We start from the raw sequence: 22,001 nt of genomic DNA, 5'->3' as shown, positions 1-22,001 counted from the left end.
TTGTATTAGCTTTGGAAATATTTTCTTCACCTCTAATTATACTTCTACCTCTGCACCTACGTGGTGCTGACAATAGATAACTCTTGGATGTGAACACTACTCACAACCCAGAACATTCAATAGTGCTGACCCCCATAATATTAACAGTGATTGCCAGCTCTGACTCAAGACACAACTTTGGTACTTCTTTGCTGCAATCTGATTTTTCAGAGGCAAAGAATGAGGATGTACTAGCATCACTAAAAAAGCACATCCAGTACTAAGAGCAGACTTCTAATTACACCATTAAAGGGTATTGCTATTTGCAGATCACAGAAAAACCTCTAATGGAATACAGAGTGCCAAAGTAGGAAAGGAAATAAGCAATTAGGCTAACTTACACTGAACAGAAACCCCACTGTCAGAGCTAAAGACAGTTTAATTTTCCTCCTTAGTTTTCCAAAGTTGCACACAAGAAATGGGGGGAAAAGTACAGATCACAGCTTATAAAGGCCTTCACAGTAACTTGGTGAAAAGAGCTGTGAATCTATTAATTAATCACAAAACTGGCTGTACTTTACCTCATGCATTAAGTTGGTATGTGGAAAAGCTGCCTGATTATAGTCCTGAAAGAATAAAAACCAGCACGGCAGCACAGGTGTCTGAATTCACCTATGTTCAGTTATTTTCTAGGAAGTACTTTTCCTTTATTACCTCAAATCACAACATTTGCCCTTTTCAGCCTTTGGGTATGAAAAATAGGTTAAGCCTTCTTCCTAACATGTAAGAATGATTAGACAAAGAAAACAAAACTGGCAACTTAGCCATTAAGTGTTCTGTGAATGTGTCTTATGTAAAATCCTTAAGATTGATGTGGAATGAAGGGTTAGATGGAGACACAAGGAGATAGTTACTCTACAGTAAGGAAATCTCCTTTTCACTTAGCTGAATGCAGAATTCAAGGACCGATTCCTGCAGAGGAACAGATCTTCTCTTTGTGCATAACCATCTCTGACAAAGATGAGGGTAGTTTGGGGACATTCTTTAGTTACCTTTTCAATCTTCTCCAGCCATTCTTTGTTGGATGCAAGTTCTGCCATAAATGCCTGATGCTTCAGCCATTTGCTGTGCAGATTTCTTGCCTCATCATAGGACATATCCTGGGCTGTAAGCATCTTTTCATTGATCCAGAGTGAGAGCTGGAAAGGAAGATACACAGGTGTTCAGGACATTTGCAGTAGGGAATAATGTGAAGTACCCAAATGCCTCTGGACCAAGGATACAGAGATGTCCACTACAGAAGAGCTGCATGAGATTCAGGAACTGCTTTTATTCAGGATTCGGTTAAGGATCCACCCCTTTAACAGTTAAATAACATCTCCATCATATAAATAACCTCCAACCTAAACAGAAAGGAATCAACTCCATCATGAGCAAAATCAAACGGGTCTCTTCCAGCTCAACAGGAAGAGAAATGGGCATGTGTCCTGCTTTTTGGTCACAATGTACTTTCGCGCTGTTTTTCCCTTTCAACATTACACAATGCACTTGCTACTCAGGACAGGACTTGAATGTCATCACCACACCCCTGTGGAGCCTTGCGGGTTTCCTCAGGACATTGCACAAGTACACACTAATGGGGTGGCATGCACAAGTCATTCTCCAGAATTAAGCAGAGCCCTAAGGTAAATCTTTCAGTGAAACACTGAGCGAGAAATTCTGTAGTTCCAATCTGTATTAAAAGCCTTAAGAATAAAGATGGTTTGGGACCATTAAATCTCACCATGTTTGTACCTCTTCCCTACAGTCTTTTCTCTACAGAGATTACATAAACATTTAAATACATTTATTTGTCTGGTCTCCAGCAAGGTTTGTGGTACTTGAGATACCCCTTTTCAGATTACCTAAAATCCAAAACTTATTGTGTTCTGATTTTATTCAAATACAAAGACACTGAGAACAATTCCCAGATCAACACTGGAGAAAAATCAATACTTTAAAAATAGCTTATTTGCCAAGGGCAAATGGAATGTGAAAACGATCATAGCAGCCAGTACCAGATTTCCTCCTAGGCTGAGTCTGACTGCTTTATCTGTTCCCTAGGTGTGGATGAAGAAAAAACCACACCACACTATCAGTAGTGTTTACAGAATTTGCAAAAAGATTAGTTTACTGCATATTTAAAGTTGTCTGCCAAAGAGGAAAATGTCAAAACAAATCTAAGCTTTTTTTCCTAGAACTCCACTTGGATGATACACGCTGTCATGCCGAGGAAGCACTCTTACAAAACAAGTAACAGAGCACAGGCCAGACTTGCCAATTCACCACTGCAGATTCGGGATGAAGGACAACAAATTCATTCAGAACTCACAAGCCATTTTTAAATTGTCCTTAAAGATATTGTGAAGTTCCACAAAAAGGGAAAATCAAAGCAATTTAAAAACAAGTCAAAGAAACTCATCTGATTTTGCTATCAAGTCCGAATAGAAAAATGCTCCCATTAATGGAGACCTCTGTAGGAATCTAAGGTGACAGTTCTAAAGGCTGCTGTGCTACTCGACAATAAAAGGCTATATCAAAGATTACTATGCAACCTGAAATAAGTGTGTTTATTCCTGCCTTTCTAGGGGGAAGTACAGCTGCTTCACTCTGAAAACTGCAGTGCTTGTCTTTTATTGTTTGCTTTTACCCAGCCACAGCAATAAGTCTTCCAAGGATTTAAAAGTGGTTCCCAAAGAAAGGTAGCATCATCTGTACTAACAGATGGGGTCACTGAGACACAGCCAGCCAGTGGTACACAGCCAGTGGCTGTCAGGATAAAACCCTCATTTCTGACCTTCAGAACGTTGTTATACACCTTCTGATAAGACAGAAGTGCAAATGAAGCATTTTAGGGGTGACTATTAAAATCTGGTTTTTGAAACCACTATAGTCACTGGAAGTTGTTATCTTCAGGGCAGAGGTAGATTTAAAAAGACAATACAATAATTTGCTAAAACGGTGCCTCACACTGGCATTTGGAGTATTTGTTTGTCCAGGAAACCATGAGTCAGTTGTTAACACCAGCAGAGCTAGTTAGGTTTCATCCTATCTCCTGCACCATACCACAAAATGCTGTTTCTGCCATCAGCTCCCAGAAAACCTGCAATGAAAAGCAGGCCTAGCTGAGAGAAACGCAGAGACACAACTCTCATAAGTCTGCCAGAGGAATAAGAAAAGGCAGAAGAGCACCGACTGCTGGTGTGCTTCCCAGACACTGCAAATGCCTGGGCTGACGCAGCGTCTCTCCCTGCCGAAGGTTCACAGACGTCTGCAGTCCATGACAAGACCTGCTGGCACACTCAGTGAGCAGACAGAAAGCTCCTGACATGCAGCCTATCCAAATGTGTTTCCTCTGGTGTCCCCAGGGAAATTAGCCCAGACAGTGCTGGGGCTTCGAAGCTCTTACAGGAAGATCAGCTTTAATCTCCTCCAAGGTGAGCTGTAGAAGAGCAGGATGTCCCAGAAGACTGAACGGCAAAATTTATCTAATCCCCCCTCTTCTCTGAATTTCCTGTTGTCACTCTTTCATTCTCTCCACCAATTTAACACATTCATAGTTATGAATGTAAGAAAGAGACAGAATAAGCAACACCTCAGGATTAGCTTGTGCCAGCGTGTCTGACTACTAACACAACAATCTGCCACAGCTTCCTTCGTCTGTGACCCAGAGGAAAGATTTATCAGTGCTGAGCTGTTGTGACGAGCATTATCCTGCCACCTCCTTGAGCGCCACTGACCCTGCTCGCTGCCTCGCTTGTGAGTCAGAGGAGGAAGGAGAGAGGGGCAGGAGGCCACATTTACAGCAAGGCTTTGGCCCAGAGGGACCGGAGGTGGCTGCCCTGGGGAAGGAACACTTTCCTCTCCCCCACATTACAGAACCTCCCTAACGCAGCGGGCAGGAATGCTGAAGATCACTGCCTGCTGAAACAGAGACTGGTTCAGATCTGCCTGCTAACAACTCCCGGCCTCCTGGCCACAGGACATGGAAAAGCGAAGGGCGAGGTATTCCCTTGGCTCCCTTCCACCTCCACTGGGCAGTGGTGCTCCTGTAAGTGCTGGGAGGGAGCAGCTCCACAGAGCTGGCAGCCCTGTTTGAAGAGACACACTCCTTCTGGCCCAACGTAGGTATCAGTGGGCACTTTGTAACCCCCCAGCACCAATTCCAAGTCCCATTATGGCTGTTCTCTCAGAAAACAACCATTCAATTATCATCAAGGCTAACGTCCGCTCAGAAAGGATCGGAAAAAATTGAAACATTTTGAAATTGTTTAGTTCTGTCTTGGAAATGCTCAGAGGAGACATCCGTGTTTTAGTGGCTGGAGAGAAACAATTGAGAGAAAAGGCATTCAGGAGGCCAGACACTAGCGCTTTTATGTTGTCCTTTTTCTTTCAGTGACATTGGGGAAAAAAAACAGAACCTAGGGAAGAACACAACCACACTGACACACAAGCTAGAAGAGCTCCAAGAGCCGGAGGGATTTTTGTATTAGAAATGTTACAGAGGAAGGAAGAAGCTGCTGCTAATGACAGCAGAATTTTTGCTCATCTGTCATGTTTTTACTACCAAGGAAGGAGCATTTAAGCCAAGTTCATGGCTAGCTTATGCAATGCAGGAAGACAGACTGCATCTAGGCAACCAAGCAGTAAACAACATTTGGCCAGTTTATGAGCATCATTTTGCTTCTTTCTTGTATGAATCCCAACTGTGGTGCAAGTCCATTTAGACACACTGCAGCAACTTCCAGTTTCCTGTAGCTGGCTAAAACGTACAGCTAATGCAGCAGCAACTCTTGAAATTAAAAGCACTTTTCTCACAGTCACCTTTCTTTGCAGCCTTTAGGCATGGACAGCTAGCTTTTAATGCACATCACAGGCAAGGCCTATGCCATCTTTAGTCTCTGTTAGTACTTCATGAAATAAACTGAAAATTACTCACTTAATTCCTCATGCTAGGAACAAGACTTTTCTTAACTCTATTTAAAATAAATAAGTTTAAATTTATCACATTTAATCCTGCTCCTCTCTTGTTCCTAAACTGCTATTCTTCTGACTAATATTTTAGAGAAACCACTTAAACAACTGTCCTATACCAGGCCACAAACACATATGCATCCTCAGACAAACTTCTTACTGTAAGAGTTCAGTGCTAATCCCACCAGATTCAGCATGATCGATTTATACCACAGCACAAAGTCTTCACTGCTTTTGGCAATCTTTCCTGTCTTTTGCTTAGCGGATGAAAGGAAAAATTCAGTTCATCCAACAAATGGATTAATTTTTGCAGGGTTCTTTGTGTTTGCTTATTGTTTTGTTGGTTTTTGTTTGGTTGTTTTGTTTTTTTTTTTTTTTTTTAATTGTTTACTCAACACTAAATACCACGGGATGACTTGATTGCAAAGTATCGAGTACCCCAGTCCTTATAATACACAGGGTGTGTGTGGGGGGAGGATGCTTTTCTATGGGATGCAGCTTTTAGTGATAAAAGTGAAAGGATGTAGTTTACCTCTTGACAATCCTGAAGGAACTTTTGAAGATCTCTGTTATCTTTGAGTCTCATCAGAAGTTCACTGGCTGCTTCACGGTTCTTCCTATGTCTAGTCAAAAAAATAACAGCAGAGAAAAAAAAAATGAAATAGGCATTTCAAGCAAAACCAATTTGTTCATTTCTGTTGCCCCTCTGGGATACGTTTTGAGTAAGTATGTGGTGCATCTTTTACTGCCTTTCAAATGAAGAGCATGTTTGAAGCTCAGATGTGCCCATGTTATTTAGTGCGCTTACTTAGGTTCAGCACGCATTTGTTTTTCTAACAAGTCAAATACACAGGGCAAATTTTGAAGTCAGCGTGGTTTCACAAGTATCATGTACAGAATTTGGAGCACTAGTTGGAAGACCACAGGGAATTTCAGTCTGTTTGCCAAAAAACATAAGAAAACCATCTTCAAAACTGCAACAATTAGATCTCAGGTTACACAGCCCTTGCAAAGTGTTCACTTGCTGTAATGCTCTCCATAATATACCTTCCCTGTGGCTCAGCACCTCCTGCTAGCCAACAAAGCTGTAGTAATTTATATAACCCTCCGAACACTGTTTTTAACAAACTCATGTGACACACTTGTGTACTTCAGCAAACAGAAGCTCTATTTGCCTTGGAATGTATTTCTCAGAGCATTTAAGAGTAACCTTAGCACAGAGGAAAACCAAAGGTTAGTCAAAAAGCCCTATTTTTAATTCCTAATTCTTTGCTCCTTGAAGGATGAGTTGTGCTGGCAACCCCACAGTTCTTAGTGGGTTCCTCAGATGGACATGGTGCCTGATGAGCTGATTCCTGAGGTATCGCCAAACATGTTTCTGACTGACACTTCTTTTGGAATAGTAATCCCTGTCGATCTGTACTTCCCTTATTTATGAGGCAATTTAGACGGAGGAGGCAGAGTAAAGAAGATGATTTCTATTTATTGCTCACTGTGTAAGATTTGTTCATATTTCGTTGTGCATGGTCTTATTGCTGGGCTATGTAATAGACTAAGATAAATAAGGATATAGAGTTGGAGGTTATTTTATAGGGTGGCAATTTATAAGATGATCTCAGCACATAATTCCAATAGCTGAATAAATCCATGTTAGTGGAAGTCTCCAGACACTCACGATATTCTCAAAGGCTATAAATTACATGTCGACGACAACTGGCTTAACATACCACTTTTCCTGATCTAAAAATTACCAGAGCAAGCTCTCTGGAAGAGTTTAGTGACTTCAGAAACATGAAGATTACCTGTGTTTGCTGGGTGTTACATAAAAGCAAAAGGTCTGTAAGGCAGAGCAATAGGAGAGGACCCTTTAAAGGGCTACACATTGCTCCTCTGTTATCTCAACAGCTTTCTCTGAATAACTGTGCAGGCAGCAACTATAAAGCTGTAGGTAAAAACCAACTGAGTTACAGATCAGATGGCAGGGAAGATGCACATAACCATCAAAGGAAGAGGCTGGAGTCCAAGCCCAGGTAATCTTGATGTCTTGGCAGGTGTTACCTGAGAGAGTGCAAAGGAGAGGACACACAAATTGTGCCTTAGGAAAAGCCCCTGTAATGTAGTTAACAGCAGTGGGTTTGATTCCACTCTTTTGTGGCTCACATATATACGTCTGGGCAAATACAGTGCATTAGTCGGGTTGCTAATTGAAGCAAGAAATTGTTTGGGTGATTCTATCATGATGATTTAGTGTCACGATGATTTAATAGATTTAAGGGTAGATTACATTCTAGACTCATGCATTCTGGAGAGGACACAAGTTGTGCAATTAAAAGGAAAATTTTCATGACATTGATTTGAATATAGTTAAGAATGAACAGACAAGTTCTTATGTTGAGAAACCTGGAGTTTAAAAATCTAGCAAATTATCTCCACGCAGTATTGGAAATACCGACTTTAAGAACTCTGAAGGGAAAATACGCAGGAACATCACACAGATGATGATACAGCTGTGTTTTTTTGTTTGTTTTGTTTGTTTTTTCTTCAGCATAACAAATGTGATCATTGGTGCTCAGAGTTATTTAACACTAAAAGGTTGTTTGGTTGTCCAAAATGACCTGGAGTGAGATTGCAAGATGAGAAATCTCTGAAGAACAGGGCTGAACTGTACAAGGCTTAAACTGGATACTTGAGGACGTGGTTGTAATATACTCAGGATGGAATATATCCCTGCTGGAACTGGCAGGAATTCCTGTACTTTCATCACAGAATTGGTGTTATTTTGAATGGGAATAAATGGCCTTAAGAAGTCATTTAGTCTGTTCTTCCTACCCAGAGTGGCTATATCCAAACATAATTAATTCCTTCTCCGTGTTTCCCCAAATTGTTCTTTAAGAACTCCAATGACACATTTTAGAATTTTCTTATTCCATAACTACGCTTCCCATTACAAAGCTTTTCTTACCCTCTACTACCAGTAAGTCTGAAAGACTCTAAAGAGAATCAACAGGCAGACAGACTGAAGAACAGAACCCTTTCAGGTACCATTTTTTATCCAGATGCTAAAATCACGTGGTGTAAAGGGCCTGGCTGCCCCATGCCTCTGGCCCTGTGTGCAGAGGCCAAGCTAAGCCAGCTGGTGGGGCAGGGAGGTGGATGGACCAGCGGACAGACTGGTGGACAGACCGGACTGCAGCTGCACTGAGGGCCAAGAGCACTGGGCAGCCCTGGAGGGTGGAGAAAAGCACCAAGCCTGATGCACGGTTTTTGAACAAAGATTGCTTGACTGCTGATTGCAGTCATCCCTGTTAAAATCCTACTCTTCTGAGAGGTGCATGGCAAGGAAGGGTCAGAAACTGACTCTGCCACACTTCACATTATCAGTGAGTGCTCTTACTGGTTTGCTAAAACAGTTTGTGGAAGAAAACCCCACACTAGCACAGAAGGGTTTGCTCTTCAGACTCCAGTTATTTAGAATGACTGCTTGAATTCACCTGCTTGTTCATGTGAGAAACTGCATGTATTACTTACATTATAGCTATGTCTAGGTTTACATTAAATAGGGACTTCCCTCTATATGCTGAAGAGGCAACCTCAAATTCCAGTGTCTAAATTAAGCTAGACCTACATGGTAAAATGAGATAGGAAATGTACCGCAGTCGGTTAAAACATGAGGACATCTTCCTTCTGTGGCAACGTTGTGAAGAACCTAAAATAGTAAAATGAGGTATGTTCAGCATGAAGATGTGCCTGATTCAAATTAACCCAAGAGCAGAACACCAAAATTTACCACAGTGTTCCCAGGCTGTCTCTGCAGAGGTCCTTGACAATGCTAACACCACTGACAACTGACAACGTCTCTTGTGGTTTAACTGTAAGCCTGTGGGTTTCAAAACCTTGAAGAAGTAATAAATCTTACACATAGCATGAATGCTACTGCCTGCTAAGAATGCTGAGATACATGCAAGGAAGATATAACTCTCTAGTTGTTCCAGCAAACAGCAGGCATTCTCCTTCCTGAATGGGCAAAGAAAAAAATATTTCAGTTCTCTGTTGAGTTAGAAAGTTGCACAAGTACAAAAGTTGATGAAAAACAGAACCAGGTAATAACTTGAGTCAGACCTGACACTATCTTGAAGCTAGATCTCAGTTTTAGAATGAGAGAGGCCACAATGTAAGCAACTGGACCATGGCAGTCCCCTTATGCTCCTCCAAGAGAAAATGGAGAAGAAAACACTTCCCTTCTGGATGGCAGAAACAGAAGCAGAAGTCACCAAATTAAGGACAGCTGCAGAGGGGAGACCAGCCAGGAGCCCTGCTCTCAGCAACCCTCTGGACTCAGAAATAGAAGGGGAATGTTCTTCACTGAGACCCCACCAGGGCCCCTTGGCAGCAGGGAAAGCCGCAGACGTGTGCAGCTATAAAAGTGTCCTACACCTGAGGGAGCAGCTGTAAAAGGTAAAGCTGAGACCCACAGGGGCTCAGAGGTCACACAGCAGCATAACTGCCCCTGGTGTGCTGATAGCTTGCTCCATTTCCCCTTCTTTCCTTGTGATAGTTTTACTCAAACCCATCTTGTCCCTCCCTCACTCTTTCTCCAGGTCCTTTTCCCCATTTATCTTTCCCTTGAACTGCATTAGAAGATTGTGCTGAAGCTGTACATCCTGTCACCCTGCTCCCTCAGCCTCTGCATTCTCCTCTCCTTCCTGAGCCTGATGCCTACAGTGTCTGTTCAGATGGAACCATTTCAGGGCAGGGGCTGTCTGCTGCACCAATGGCCAGCGGGTTCTCCTCCGCATTAGCTTGCAAGCATTGCTGTAAAAAGCACCATTAGCCATATGAAAAACTACAAAGAGCTCCATATAGGAAGTACGGAGCCACTGCACATATTTGAACTTGTTTGTTTTGGTCTTTTGTTATACATCCAGGTGGAGCCTGGTTGGGAGAGCATTTTTTTTTGTACAACCAAAGAGGCTTCCTTTGCTACCACTCCCACTACACCCAGCCCTAAGGCTTTGTTCTTGAGGCTTATCAGACTTACAGACTCAGAGAGCAATCACACGGATTTCCTGGATAGCAATGCACCGGATGGTTTTTGCAGTGCTCTGCATAAATACTTCTGGAATTGAGGAAATGTCCTGGGAAAAAAAGTGGGGTTAAAAAAACTACAGCCTCTAGGACTTGCCTGCCATTCTGAGCAGGAACTACAGCATGTCTTGCAGCCAGGACAGCCCAGGTGGCCAGCTAATGCCACAGAAAAGGAGCTGTGCTGGGGAAACAGCAACCAGAGCACCTCAGCCACAGGCAGCAGCGGCCCTGCTGCAGGGCACACGCAGGATGGAAGGCTGAAGCTGTCTCCACTCCATCCACCTCAGCCAGGGTTGCACAAAGAGGTTGGCTCCTTGCTACTGTTTTTTAAAATTCCAAAGTTACAGAAAGAAGACACCTAATCAGAAGGGCAGGATCGAGTCCAGCTTTCATAAGTGGATGTGAAAACTTGAAGTAGAGAACATCTGAAGTCAGAGAGGGTAAATAAAGGAAAATAATTTTCACAATTTCTGCTGACTAGAAATACATTTAGAGCTGACTCTGTAAGCAGCATCAAAAAGCTATCAGACTGCATTTATGCACTGAATTAAACCTGATGTCCTTTAGGCCACAAAATTCTCCTACAGGTGGGCCACATGAGGGCAGAACTCATCGCACTAGAGATGGCAGCATTTCCAAACACTCTTTCCTTTCTTAATCCTTCTCACTGGATGCTCCTTGAGCGAGAGGCACCTCTTTGTCACGGGTACTCTGCAGTGAAGGGCACTGACAGCCAGGGCAACCAAAATGTCCACAGCGTGTAGGATTTTTGGCACTGATGCACAAAGTGCTATGCCACTACAGCACCCATTTGACATCCCAGCCCTTCCTGCCCCAAATGCAGTGCTTTATGGAAATGGAGAAAGAATGAAGAAGATGCTGACTGGATGTGCTCATTATGTTCCAGTATCAGACAAAAGGCAAACATAAATCCTCCCTTTGTCTATGAGTAACGTCTTCCATAAAACGAAACAGTTACCTTCACACAATGGGACCTGTGTGTGCCTGTACTCAGGTTCTAGTTTGCTGGGGCTGGAAACCCAATTAAGTGAAGAAATTCAGATCCTAGATTGCTTTCATATAATCTCCTCTTTCTAGTATTTGCAGATTCTCTTTGTGATCTAAAGAGAGTCAAGCTGGTTAGAGAGAGAATGAAAATATGAGGTACCCTTGGCAGTAGACTATCAGAGGGCTCAGAGGTCCTCAGCAAGCTCTGGGCACAGGAATATCTGCCCTTTTTTAAATCCATGAGCCACAGCTAAAGCAGGTGCATAGACGGTGCAAAATGTTTACCAAAACAAGAAAGACACATTCTTTGCACTGCTTCAGACCTTGGAGATAAAGGCATCTGGCCAACTCAAAGCTTACTGGCTGCGGGAGGATGAAAGTCTGTCAGAAGGGTGGTCAGTAACATCTGACATGAAGTTCTGTATGAGATTACTTCTGCATTCTGACACTCATGATTCACAAGAGCCTTGAAAGTCTCCACTATTATTCAAACCATAAGCAGAAAGAACTATAAATCACAGCCATCAAAAATGAACATTTGGTTTTCAAAGAAAAAAAAGTTCTTAAAGGTCTATAGCAGTCATGCCACAGCTAAAGAGACAAAGCAAAAGATTTGTTCTGAGATGAAAGACACATTTGTACCAATTCTTTCTAATCTCATTTCAGAAAGGCCAGACAACTTGGAAAATGTGATCAAAGCTGAGTGGGTGGGGTAGATACAATGCCAATTACACTCTTGAAGAGCCACATTCCTTCCTCAGGGGAAGGACAGGAATATATTATGATCAATGAATCAGCTAGAAGATAGCAAAAAAACTTAAGGCTTGTGGAACCAGGTATAGCTACTGCTACAGCTCCCACCACAATATGAACTCTGTTAATACTCTGAGAATTATAAGCAACACTCATATAGCCAATTTCTGGGTAGTGAGCTCATTACCTAGTGAGTCTCAAGAAAATGGAAGAGGTAATGTTTAATTAAGATTAGCCCAGCATATTTTTGAAACATTATAGTTCCTGTTTTTCCACAGTACAAAGAAAGCATTCTGCAAAAGATGTTTTCTAACGTGTTGCTTTGCCTTTGGATTCTGATAAAAGGTCATCTCTCAAAGAACAGAATTAAAATGTGAACAGCTACATTCTGTCATCATTCTGACCTTACCTGTCATCAATAGAGTCCACTTTCTCCTGGATTTTATCAGAGTTAATGTTCCCATCACTAACTAGCCTTCTGCCAGTCTCTACGACTGCATTGATCTTTTCTTCATTGGCATCCATTGTAGTCATGAAATCCTCCTGTTTTTTAATAGCAGCTTCTGCTCCTTCCAAGGTAGTGGGCATTTCTGTGTGTGCCAAAACATACTCCTGTGATTAAAACAAAAATCAGGGAGAGAAAAGTATTACACTCAGGCTATGTTGCATGCTGTCAACAGTTTCACCACATATGAAAACAAATATCTCAAGACGACTAAGAAGTAAAATTCAAAAAGCAATTTAATTTGAGTTACTTTTCAAAAATAAAGAAGGTAGTTAATCCATTTTCAGCTCTCTTCTGCAAGTGTTGGCTGGTGGAAATGAAGACAAGTAAATCTTGCCCACTTACCTGGTTATTAAGAAATGCTTCTGCTTGCTTGGTATCTCTGAGAAATAGCTGGTAGGCATGAGACTGGGAGAGGAGATTTTGCCTGTTCTCCCACATTTTGTGGAGCTCATTCCATCCAGTGTCCAAAGCTTGTAGGCGCTGACGTAGGAACATGTACTGAGCGTCAGTTTGCCCTTGTGTCACCATCTCACCCATGTCCCTCATTTTCTGATAGTCTTCCTCATAATTGTTGATTTCATTCTTGATATTCTCATGTTGAGTGAGCAGCTTCTCAGCCTCTGTAAGCGTGTTTGGCATGTCTTCAGAGGCAATTGCAGTCTGAGTTCTGGATAGCCATGACTGGAAGTCATCTAGATCTCTCAGGAACTGTTGCAGTTTGCTTGCTTCTCCAAGAGACTCTTCCCGGTTCTTCAGAGTGGTCTTCATTTCTTCCCATACATCATTGATTTCTGCGAGCCGTGAAAGGATAGCCTGTGCCTGGTCAGGATGCTCTGATTCCAGCTTTTCTGCCTCTTTTTGCAGGTCACTGAGCTTAGCCTCAATGGCCACCAGGTCACGTTCCATGCCCGTCAGCTTCCTCTGCAGGGCCATCACTCCAGCAAGATCATTACCCAGATCTTGTGTAGATTCAATCACTTTTGTCTTTTCCCTGATCCAGGACTTGGTTTCATTACATTCAAGGTGGTAATTCTGGATACTCAGGGCCGAGAGCAGAGCATCCTTCTTTCTGTCTACCAGTTCTCTGAACTGGCTCCATCTGAAATTTGTGATGAGAGAAATGGACAGAAATCAAGACTTGTGTACAATAAGGGAAAAGTACGGCAACACTGCTGAGTGAGCAGTTGCTCAGCTTAGCTTGTTAAACCATGAAATAACAACATATTCATGCTTTTTTCAGTCCTTTCCATATCATCAATAGTTTTAGCAAAACAATCATTAACCAAGCTATAGCATATATAAGAATATGTCAAGTGTCAGCAGTACTGACAGTACCTTGTAAGTATAATTTTTTCTCAAGTGAAAAATTGCTAGTTACATCTAATTTTCACACTAAATACACTCAACTCCATTCTCTCGGTGGACTTTGAAACCAAAAAGAGAGAGTTTACTTGAAGTATTGTATTGGTTTCTTTTTGTTTATTTGTTTTAAATCAATAATAGTTACTATAGCAATTTTCCACCTCTCAAGTCATGGTACTGATACGCTTAGGAGCTGGTTGAAGTCAGTAACAAAACTTTATCTGTTAATTGAACATTTCAGAGATACAGCTCTCTTTCCTTTCAAAGGAAAGATGAAGCTAGTTGAGGGTCTACTTTGAAGATACTTGAGGTAACAGTATGAAAATATATTTAAAAACACATACAAGAAACACAAGTGACACCACTATACTTTTTTCATCCAGTGTCACATTTTTCATGAGCATGAGGCCTTCACGTACCTCGTGTTGAGTTTATCTTGCTGCGCTTTGATCTCCTTCTCACTTGGATGGCCACTGTGCATTAGCTGCCTAGCAATTTGGTTCACTACTGCAACACGGGAAGCCTGATTGTTCATTTCAGGTTCTAAGCTTTCAAATCTGTGGGAGAAAAAAAAAGATCACAAAGGCATTAGAGAACCAGAGTCATAGGCAAGTTAACAAAGGTGGCTGGTGCACAAAAACTTCCAGCCAGAATTCCCAAAACTTCCTGGTAAATCCATTCCCACCTGTGCTGGATCACTTCCAGGTCCTCCAGCTTCTCTGGAATCTGCATATTATTCAGCCACTTCTCCTTTTCATCTATCCAAAGTTCACAAGCATCTGCCTCGCTGAACATCTTATAAAGAGCAAGGGTATCCTGCAAGGCCTGTTTACGCAGCCGAGTCAGCTCAGCAACCTCCTTGTATCTTTCTTCTATTCCGGACAACCTGCCTTGCACATCTGGAGACCCGGCGTGTTCCTGGGGTAGAGCCTTTGCCTGCTCGTGAAGTGAGTCAATGGTTGGCCGGTAGCTTGCAATCTCTTCAGCAACATCCTTGTGTTTCTTGACCAAGGACTGTGTAGAATATTCATCATGACCAACATCGTTGCTGGAGACAATTTTGAGGATGTCCAACATCCATGCGTCAATGTCATCAGCATCAGCCTGGAACTGGTGAAGGAGAGAGGCTTCCTCCAGACGTTTCTTCCTAATGGCAGATAACTGTTCCAAGTTAGCCCACTGCTCCCGGATATCCTTAATTCTTTCTCTGATCTTCTCAGACCCAAAATGCTCTTCCGCAATCATGTCTTCACCTTCTTTTATCGCTTGCTGGAAGTGACCACTACGACCACTCATTTCGTCTTCAAATGCCTTATGCTTACTCAAGAGACGGACAACACTGGTTAGGTCCTTCCCGTAGTCATCAGATGAAAGGATCTGTTCCTTCTCCCTGATCCAACCCTCTTCTTCAGCCATTTCCCAGAAGAATTTCCAGAGGCGTCGGGACTCTTCCAAGCGGGCCCGGCGCTCGGCTGCAAGCTGGCACAGCTCTTGGTAACAGAACTCCATGTGAGCGACGCGGTCCCTGATAACCTGCGGGTCACACGGCTTGTAACCTGTTCAGACAGAGAATGTGCATTACAACACAGACTCATTTATTTTCATTGCAACAGCTGGGGTGTACCTAGAGTTCTTAATTTCTGCTTGTTCAGTCTGCAAAGTTTATGGAAGAGAATCCATATTTAGTCTCCTGAAACAATGTGAACAATTCAGACTTCACCATCCCATGAAACAAAACAAAAAATGCTGTTCTGTGAATGAAGACAAAAAACTAACTAAATAAAAAGGGTAAGACACCTACGACTGTTTTCAGTGAAAGAAAATTCACTACCCCAGATTTATATCACAACACAAACCAAACATTATTTACCCTAGTTAATTACGCTATTTTAGTGGAATCACTTTTAATTAGCATAGATTGGGACAATATCAGACTTAATATAATTATTTGCTTATGTTTCATTAGAAACACAAAACCGGGAATTAATGGTGACTGCTACAAAGTTACAGCAGCTGCTGGTTAGGAGTGTGACATAGCAGACAAAACACAAGCTGCACTGAACTTCTGAACAGGTTACCTTGACAAATTAATCATTGACACAGTGAGGGAAGAAGGAACAAATGAAGCTGGATTCTCTTATTCTGGTGCTGAACTTAACCTAACGTGCCTTGCAGAACTAATGAGACTCACACATAACCCCATATATAATTAAAACTAAGGAGGATGTGTTGGCTGCTAGTTACCTTCTCCATCAGTGGCAAACTTCTGTGCAGATGCATTGACCCCTCTCACTCTCTCAGCCTGAATGGCAATGTCAGCTTCCACAAGAGCATGTTTCTGCAACAGGTCTTCGACTCCTAACAAATGTTTGCCATAGTCTTGAGACAGTAGAAGCACCTGATAAAAATGAAAAAGACACATAAAATGGGCTCAAGGCCATAAGCTATTCATTTCTTAATGACTCCTTCATGCTTTACACTGTTCTCCTTTGTTACACCGACTAACGTCCACAGAAACAGTAGGGACATAAGCAGAGTTATTTCAAACTTAGAGAGATATGACTGATGTGAATTTGTACCAACATTTTTCAAATCCCTGGCAACCATGAAGAAATTGACCATGCTCTTTAATGATGAAAAGCCCAGTCAGCTCAGCAGGACCACTGAAAGGCACTCAGTGCAGGTACTGTGAGCTGCCAGCGAGCTACACACATCTTTCTTTCCTCTAACAGCTTCCAAGTTCTGCTGGCTCATGGACAAGAACACAGTTATAATTCTTCCCCTTCCTCCGTCCCAGCAGAACAGACAGAGAAATTCCATGCTTTTAAAGCACAGCGGTGAAAAGGTGACTCACGTCGGTGGTGATGGAGAGAGTTCATGTAATTCCCTTTCACTAAAATCTGCATCCTCATTTTTTTATAGAAGCATGTCGTTTTATAGAAGCAAGCTTGGTCCTTTTCCTTAATAGTTTTTAATCTTTATTTTAAAATAACATCATAAGGTATAAGAAATTTGTTCACTGCCCATGAATGTGGGTCTTCTGAATTTGCGAACTAAACCAGATAGGCAAAACAAATCTTAAAAAAATACAAAAAAAAAGGACATTTACACATCTCTAGAACATTTTTCTATGTTCTTGAATGGGCAACACCTACCTTCATCTCATCCATCCAGTCCATAATGTACAGCATTTCCTGGAAAATCTTTTGCAGGCCAAGATTCATCTCCAGCCGTTGTCTCCGTGCCCTGAGCAGCTCCAGGAGGTATTCCCACAGGCGTATAACATTGTCCTTTCTTGCAGTGATGCGTTTTATATCATGATAATTTTCAGTCTCAAGCTCCTTTGCAACTGCAACCACAGCTTGGACTCGTTCTTCGTATGCTGCAATGTCTGTTTCAATGGCCTCATGTTTCTTTGTTGCAGCCTCCACTGCTGGAAGGTCAAAGCCAAAATTATCCTGTAAAGACAGAGAAACTTCTTCAGCAATGGCTGCCGAGGAGAAAAGCCCTAGTACTCGAACTCTAAAGTGACTTCTGATTGTGCAGAACACTCTCATTAGCAATTTCAGGAGTTGGACTCGATGATCTTTGTGGGTCCTTTCCAACTTGGTATACTCTGTGATTCTAAGATTTCACAATCTCAAAATGCTCTGAAAACTCCTCTTATAAAATCAGAGATAATTCTGATAAAATCAGACATCATTTACTAGATTTGGTGTAACAACCATGGTGGACATCAGGATTAGCCTACGGTTGTTTTTGTTTTTTTTTTTTGTTTGTTTCCTTTTCAACAGCCACCTCAAATAATATTTTTATTTTTATTTCCTGCGCTTATTCTGTTGAATTGACCTAAATATTCAGGTAAAGAAAATCTTGACTGTGGGTAGTTATTTCCACATGAATATCTCTTGAATACGGAAGAATAGATTCCAAGAATGGGTATGTGTGAATACATTAAAGATAGAACAGTAATATATATACATATACTCTAAATATACCTTTACACACATGCAATAAATATAAATAAGCATAGATTCAGTAACACAAGTGGCACAGGAGAGCAAATGTTCTCTTTACAAGAACTGTACCCTGTAATTACTCAAAGGAATCATTTTAGTCACACAGACAATTTCTGAAAGCAGCACCTGAGAAACTAGTCGTTGATTTTCACTTAGCCAAGTTTCTCTCATAGCTGCCTTGCGATCAAATCTGCGTGCAAGTTGTTCCAGTTTCTCTTGTCTGATGAGCTCATTTCGCAGTGCCAGTTCTCTTTCATGTTCAGCTTTTTCCAGTCTTTCCCAGGCCTGAAGATGTGAAGAAAAAGAAAATGCATCTTCTAACTACACATGCATATAGGGTTATGATAAATCATATGTTCTTCACATGAAATAAGTACTGAAGTCACTTCAGCCAAGTTTCTCAGAACTGGCAAATTTATTTAAATGCCAATGAATCTGGTCTATATAGGCTGGCCTTACACCTTGTCTGCTAATGTAAGAGCATGACTTAAAAATTGGTCTCAATTTATAAATTCATTTTCTGAGCAAGAGGTGTAAGCCTTGTTTATCTCGTATGCATTTTCTTGAGTTCACTTGTTATTTGCCTCCTACAAAGCTTAAACAAACCACTTTGGCTTCAATGTGTAAGAAAGCAATTGTTTCAAAGTCTTCTGAGTGCTATACCCAAGGAAGGGATTCTATCTTTCTCCTTTAGGAAATGAGAATTAGAGATTCATGCCTTCTCACCCCTAAAACCAATTTACAATTGTTCTTTATTACATCCACTTTGGAAAGGAAAACAAGTACAGAATTCAGTGACTTCCGCTGCATGCAAGTCCTTTTTTTCTCCCAAAGCAAGAAGTTATTCACATGCATGGCATTAATACTACAAAAACAGAGCCTTAGAAGCATGTTGAAAGCCAGCTAATCACCTTTCAGATCTCCTAACAAACAACAAAAATACCCACAATTAAACACAAACTACCCTAGATTCTTCTAAATCCTAACAGATGTGAAATTGCCTGAAACCCAAAGTATTTTAGGCATTTGCAGGCACAGGAGCTTAACGCAAACAGGAGAGCTGTGCAGTTTACTGCTCTCCAGGATGCAGACCAAGGCCACAGACACCCCCAACAGCTGCTCTGGGAATGCCAGGCATGATCAAACACAAATGAGGAGAGCTCACAGTTCTAAGTTGTTTGTTATCCTTGAAAGAGCTTGTCAGCTCTGCTGCTGTTCTGCCAGCTGCACCAGGAAAAAAAATAGCTGCATAAACCCCAAGAGGGAACCCAAAGGGTCGGTCATGGCAGTTCCTTTACTCTCCCATGATGTGGGCCTGGGGGCTGCAAGGCAGATGAGGGCCAGCTCTGTTCCCCGCTGGGAGCCAGGGAAGGCAGAGGTGTTGCAAGAGCACCACAGCCCTGAACAACACAGGGTGTTTGCTGCTGTACTTGGCTCTGCTGAGACTCCCTCAACCTCCTGCTTGCAGGGAGCTATGCTGGGACAAATGTCCTCGAAACTAAGTAGGCAGGGCTGCAATATCTCAATATTGTTGCTATTTTCTGCCAATTAGCAATAGCTACAACCATGGATGAGCAAGGGCTACCAGATCCATCACCCCACCTCTCCCATCCTTTATGGTCCCCCATGTCAAGGCTAGAGACAACACATGCATTTCTTTCCAGTATGCTGAGACTGAGACTAAAAGGAAAAAACAAAATCCTGAGTCACACAGCAGCTGCTGGCTCAGTTTACCTTGTTAATGTCAGAGATGAGTTTGCCCTCCCTTGGCATGTATACTTTCTGATTGTTGGCTCTCATTTTGCTTTGGATGGTAAAAAGTAGCACTTCTAGGTTTCCTTTTTCTGTAAACCTAAACAAAATTTCCAAAATAATAGTTACAATAAAGCTTTCATTACTACTAGGTTATTACAAAGCACTTCCATACAATACTGGCATTATGAATGGAACACTCAGATAAACACCTGCATCTTGTGTGAACACTGGAAGCAGTAGAAATAGCCTCTCCAACCAGATGGGTCAAACAGAAAGAAAAAAAAAGAAAAAACTCAACTTCACGGAAGTCAGTTGTCTATCTGTTTAGATTTAAGCCCCTTAGGGGGACAGAAGACTGCATTTTTTTATTCTATTACGTTTGTTGTCCTAGTTCATCAACCCAAGAAATGGAAGTTTTATTTAAACTGCCCACTGCAGTCAATAAACTCTTCCCACTGTTTTCCCTGAGTTGTATGCCTGGGAAATAAACAAACTCCAAAGGCACTAGGGAATAGACTGCAATTTTAGAAAACGTCTGGATACTTTGTAATGTTTTCAATTGCAATTGTTATCCATCAGGACTTATATTAGACAAAAATAAGATCAGATAACATAATACTAAAAGAAACTTCCAGAAATAAGTTGCATGGCTTTGGTTGTATCAGTTGTAGCAAGCAGAGCTATGTTTTACAAAGCCAGACACACTTCCTCTTGATTTAGGAAAAGCAGTAAGAGCCTTTTAAGAGCTGTGTCTTGGTATTGTACGCCGCTAGCAAACATGGCTGGTGATATTACTGCACTAACATGGTATATACTATTACCACTTGTATTACAGGGCAGGCATCTCAGTGAAATGATAGCTTCCAGTACTATAAGATCCTGCAGACAACACACATGTTTTCAATTATTATTACTATTGTTATTACTATGTGCATATTGAATGGCATAAAGCAAATAGGTTCTTAGTAATAATGGTCAGTGCCAATTAGAAATGTGATACCTGGTTCTGTTCAGAAAAATAAATTCTCAAGACAAGATTAAAATTACTTGGATGTTTGTTTAAAAAAAAAAAAAAATCAATGACTGACTAAACCAAAACAAGACCACTGTTTTTTTAAGCTAAGATTAAAATTACTTGGGTGGTTTCTCTACTGTGCGGTAAGTGTTGAACGCCTGTAGCTGCTGCTGCACACCAACGAGCGAGTTGGCAAATTTGCGATTGTTGAGGATGATAATGGTTTGTTCAATCCACTCAAGAAGGTCAGAAGCCAGCGATTCGTATTTTTCAATCATTTTCTCTGTTTCAATGGCGTTGTCGAGCACCTACAACAAGCAGCACAAAATAAAGATGAATTCACGGGCAGTGCTCTTCAGAGTCATCTCAATCCAACAAGCTGCATAAAGGAAGCTCTGCTGGCTTATGAATCAGACCACTCGCTCCTGAGCACCACGGGGGCTGTGCTCCCCAAGGAACAAGGGCTTTGCATTTCTCAGCACTGAATTCCCATGATCCCAAGGCAACAGAGGGGCAGAGCAGAGGCTTACAAAAGGATTCACATCCAGTCTGTTAGCTGTAAGGATGGGGGCAGCTTTGCCGAAGGGCAGAGAATGACTGCACATTTTATAAATGAGGAACTTTTCTGGGCTTCAGAAGAGACAGAGGACCCAGAGGGTGAGGAGCAGCTAATGGGAAAGGAAAAGCAGCAATGATGCACAATTAACAAACAAAAATAAAACACCAGCCAAATGTTTTCTAATAAGAGACAGCTGGAAATTAACTACTCCTCATGGTCATATGGGAATATTTAACATTCAAAACATGTTTCAAAAGCAAAACTAAAAACTACCATACAGTGGTATCTCTAAGGATTAACACCCAAGAGGGAAAAATAAGAATCAGAAAGATTTAAACTACTTTATAGCAACTGATAATTTGAACTTGCAAACCTTTCCAATACGTTTTCCTTCAACAGCTAATGCTTTCATCTTGGAGAAGTAGTGGTAATATGTCACCACATAGGTGATGATTGACTTTTCATCAGGATGATCAACACTGATATCTGCAAACCAAACAAGAGTTGTCTTAGCACACTGAGGGTGCACAAGTTAAAACAACAAAGGCAATAATCCAACATGAACAGGCTCAAGAGTCTGAGAGATGGGTTCAGTGGCAGTTCAGGTCCTACAATTTATGTCCTAATCAGAAATAAATTCAGCAGCTTTGGACTGGTTCTGAATTTCTTGGTGTTATGCAGTATTGAACTCTATCACTAAGAAGCTGTCCTTTCTCTGTCTCAGTGCAGACCATGGTCAAAGCATGCGAAATGGGCGAGGGGTCTTTGGGCCAGATTTTGTAACAGACTGCGTGGCTAACTTCCCTTGTGCCTGTGTGATTTGGAAGAAAATGTCAGTGCTGTATCGGTATTTGGAGAGAGAGAGATTCAAAGCTAACTGCAAGTCTGTCCAAGCAAATCTTCTGAGATACACTGATGGAAAACAAATTATTTCCTCTCCTGCAG

The 22,001-nt window shown here is 41.6% G+C and overlaps 1 protein-coding gene across 2 annotated transcripts in view; it reads right to left on the bottom strand.

The window, feature by feature from the left end:
* Positions 1–22,001, bottom strand: part of SPTBN1 (spectrin beta, non-erythrocytic 1) — a 135,194-nt gene that overhangs the window by 24,976 nt on the left and 88,217 nt on the right. For both annotated transcript variants that reach the window (XM_032185876.1, XM_032185877.1), the window contains 12 exons: positions 21,430–21,542; positions 20,618–20,805; positions 19,462–19,579; positions 17,854–18,012; positions 16,864–17,166; positions 15,953–16,106; positions 14,394–15,264; positions 14,128–14,265; positions 12,689–13,445; positions 12,248–12,450; positions 5,525–5,615; positions 1,032–1,178 (listed from right to left, as the gene is read on the bottom strand). In XM_032185876.1, coding sequence (XP_032041767.1) covers positions 1,032–1,178; positions 5,525–5,615; positions 12,248–12,450; positions 12,689–13,445; positions 14,128–14,265; positions 14,394–15,264; positions 15,953–16,106; positions 16,864–17,166; positions 17,854–18,012; positions 19,462–19,579; positions 20,618–20,805; positions 21,430–21,542 — 3,242 coding nt within the window. The remainder of the gene's footprint in view (positions 1–1,031; positions 1,179–5,524; positions 5,616–12,247; positions 12,451–12,688; positions 13,446–14,127; positions 14,266–14,393; positions 15,265–15,952; positions 16,107–16,863; positions 17,167–17,853; positions 18,013–19,461; positions 19,580–20,617; positions 20,806–21,429; positions 21,543–22,001) is intronic.

This window comes from Aythya fuligula, chromosome 3, assembly GCF_009819795.1.
Source record: "Aythya fuligula isolate bAytFul2 chromosome 3, bAytFul2.pri, whole genome shotgun sequence".
NCBI classification, from domain to species: domain Eukaryota; kingdom Metazoa; phylum Chordata; class Aves; order Anseriformes; family Anatidae; genus Aythya; species Aythya fuligula.
The sequence above is the reverse complement of the archived record's forward strand: the minus strand, read 5'-3'. Positions and strand labels throughout refer to the sequence as shown.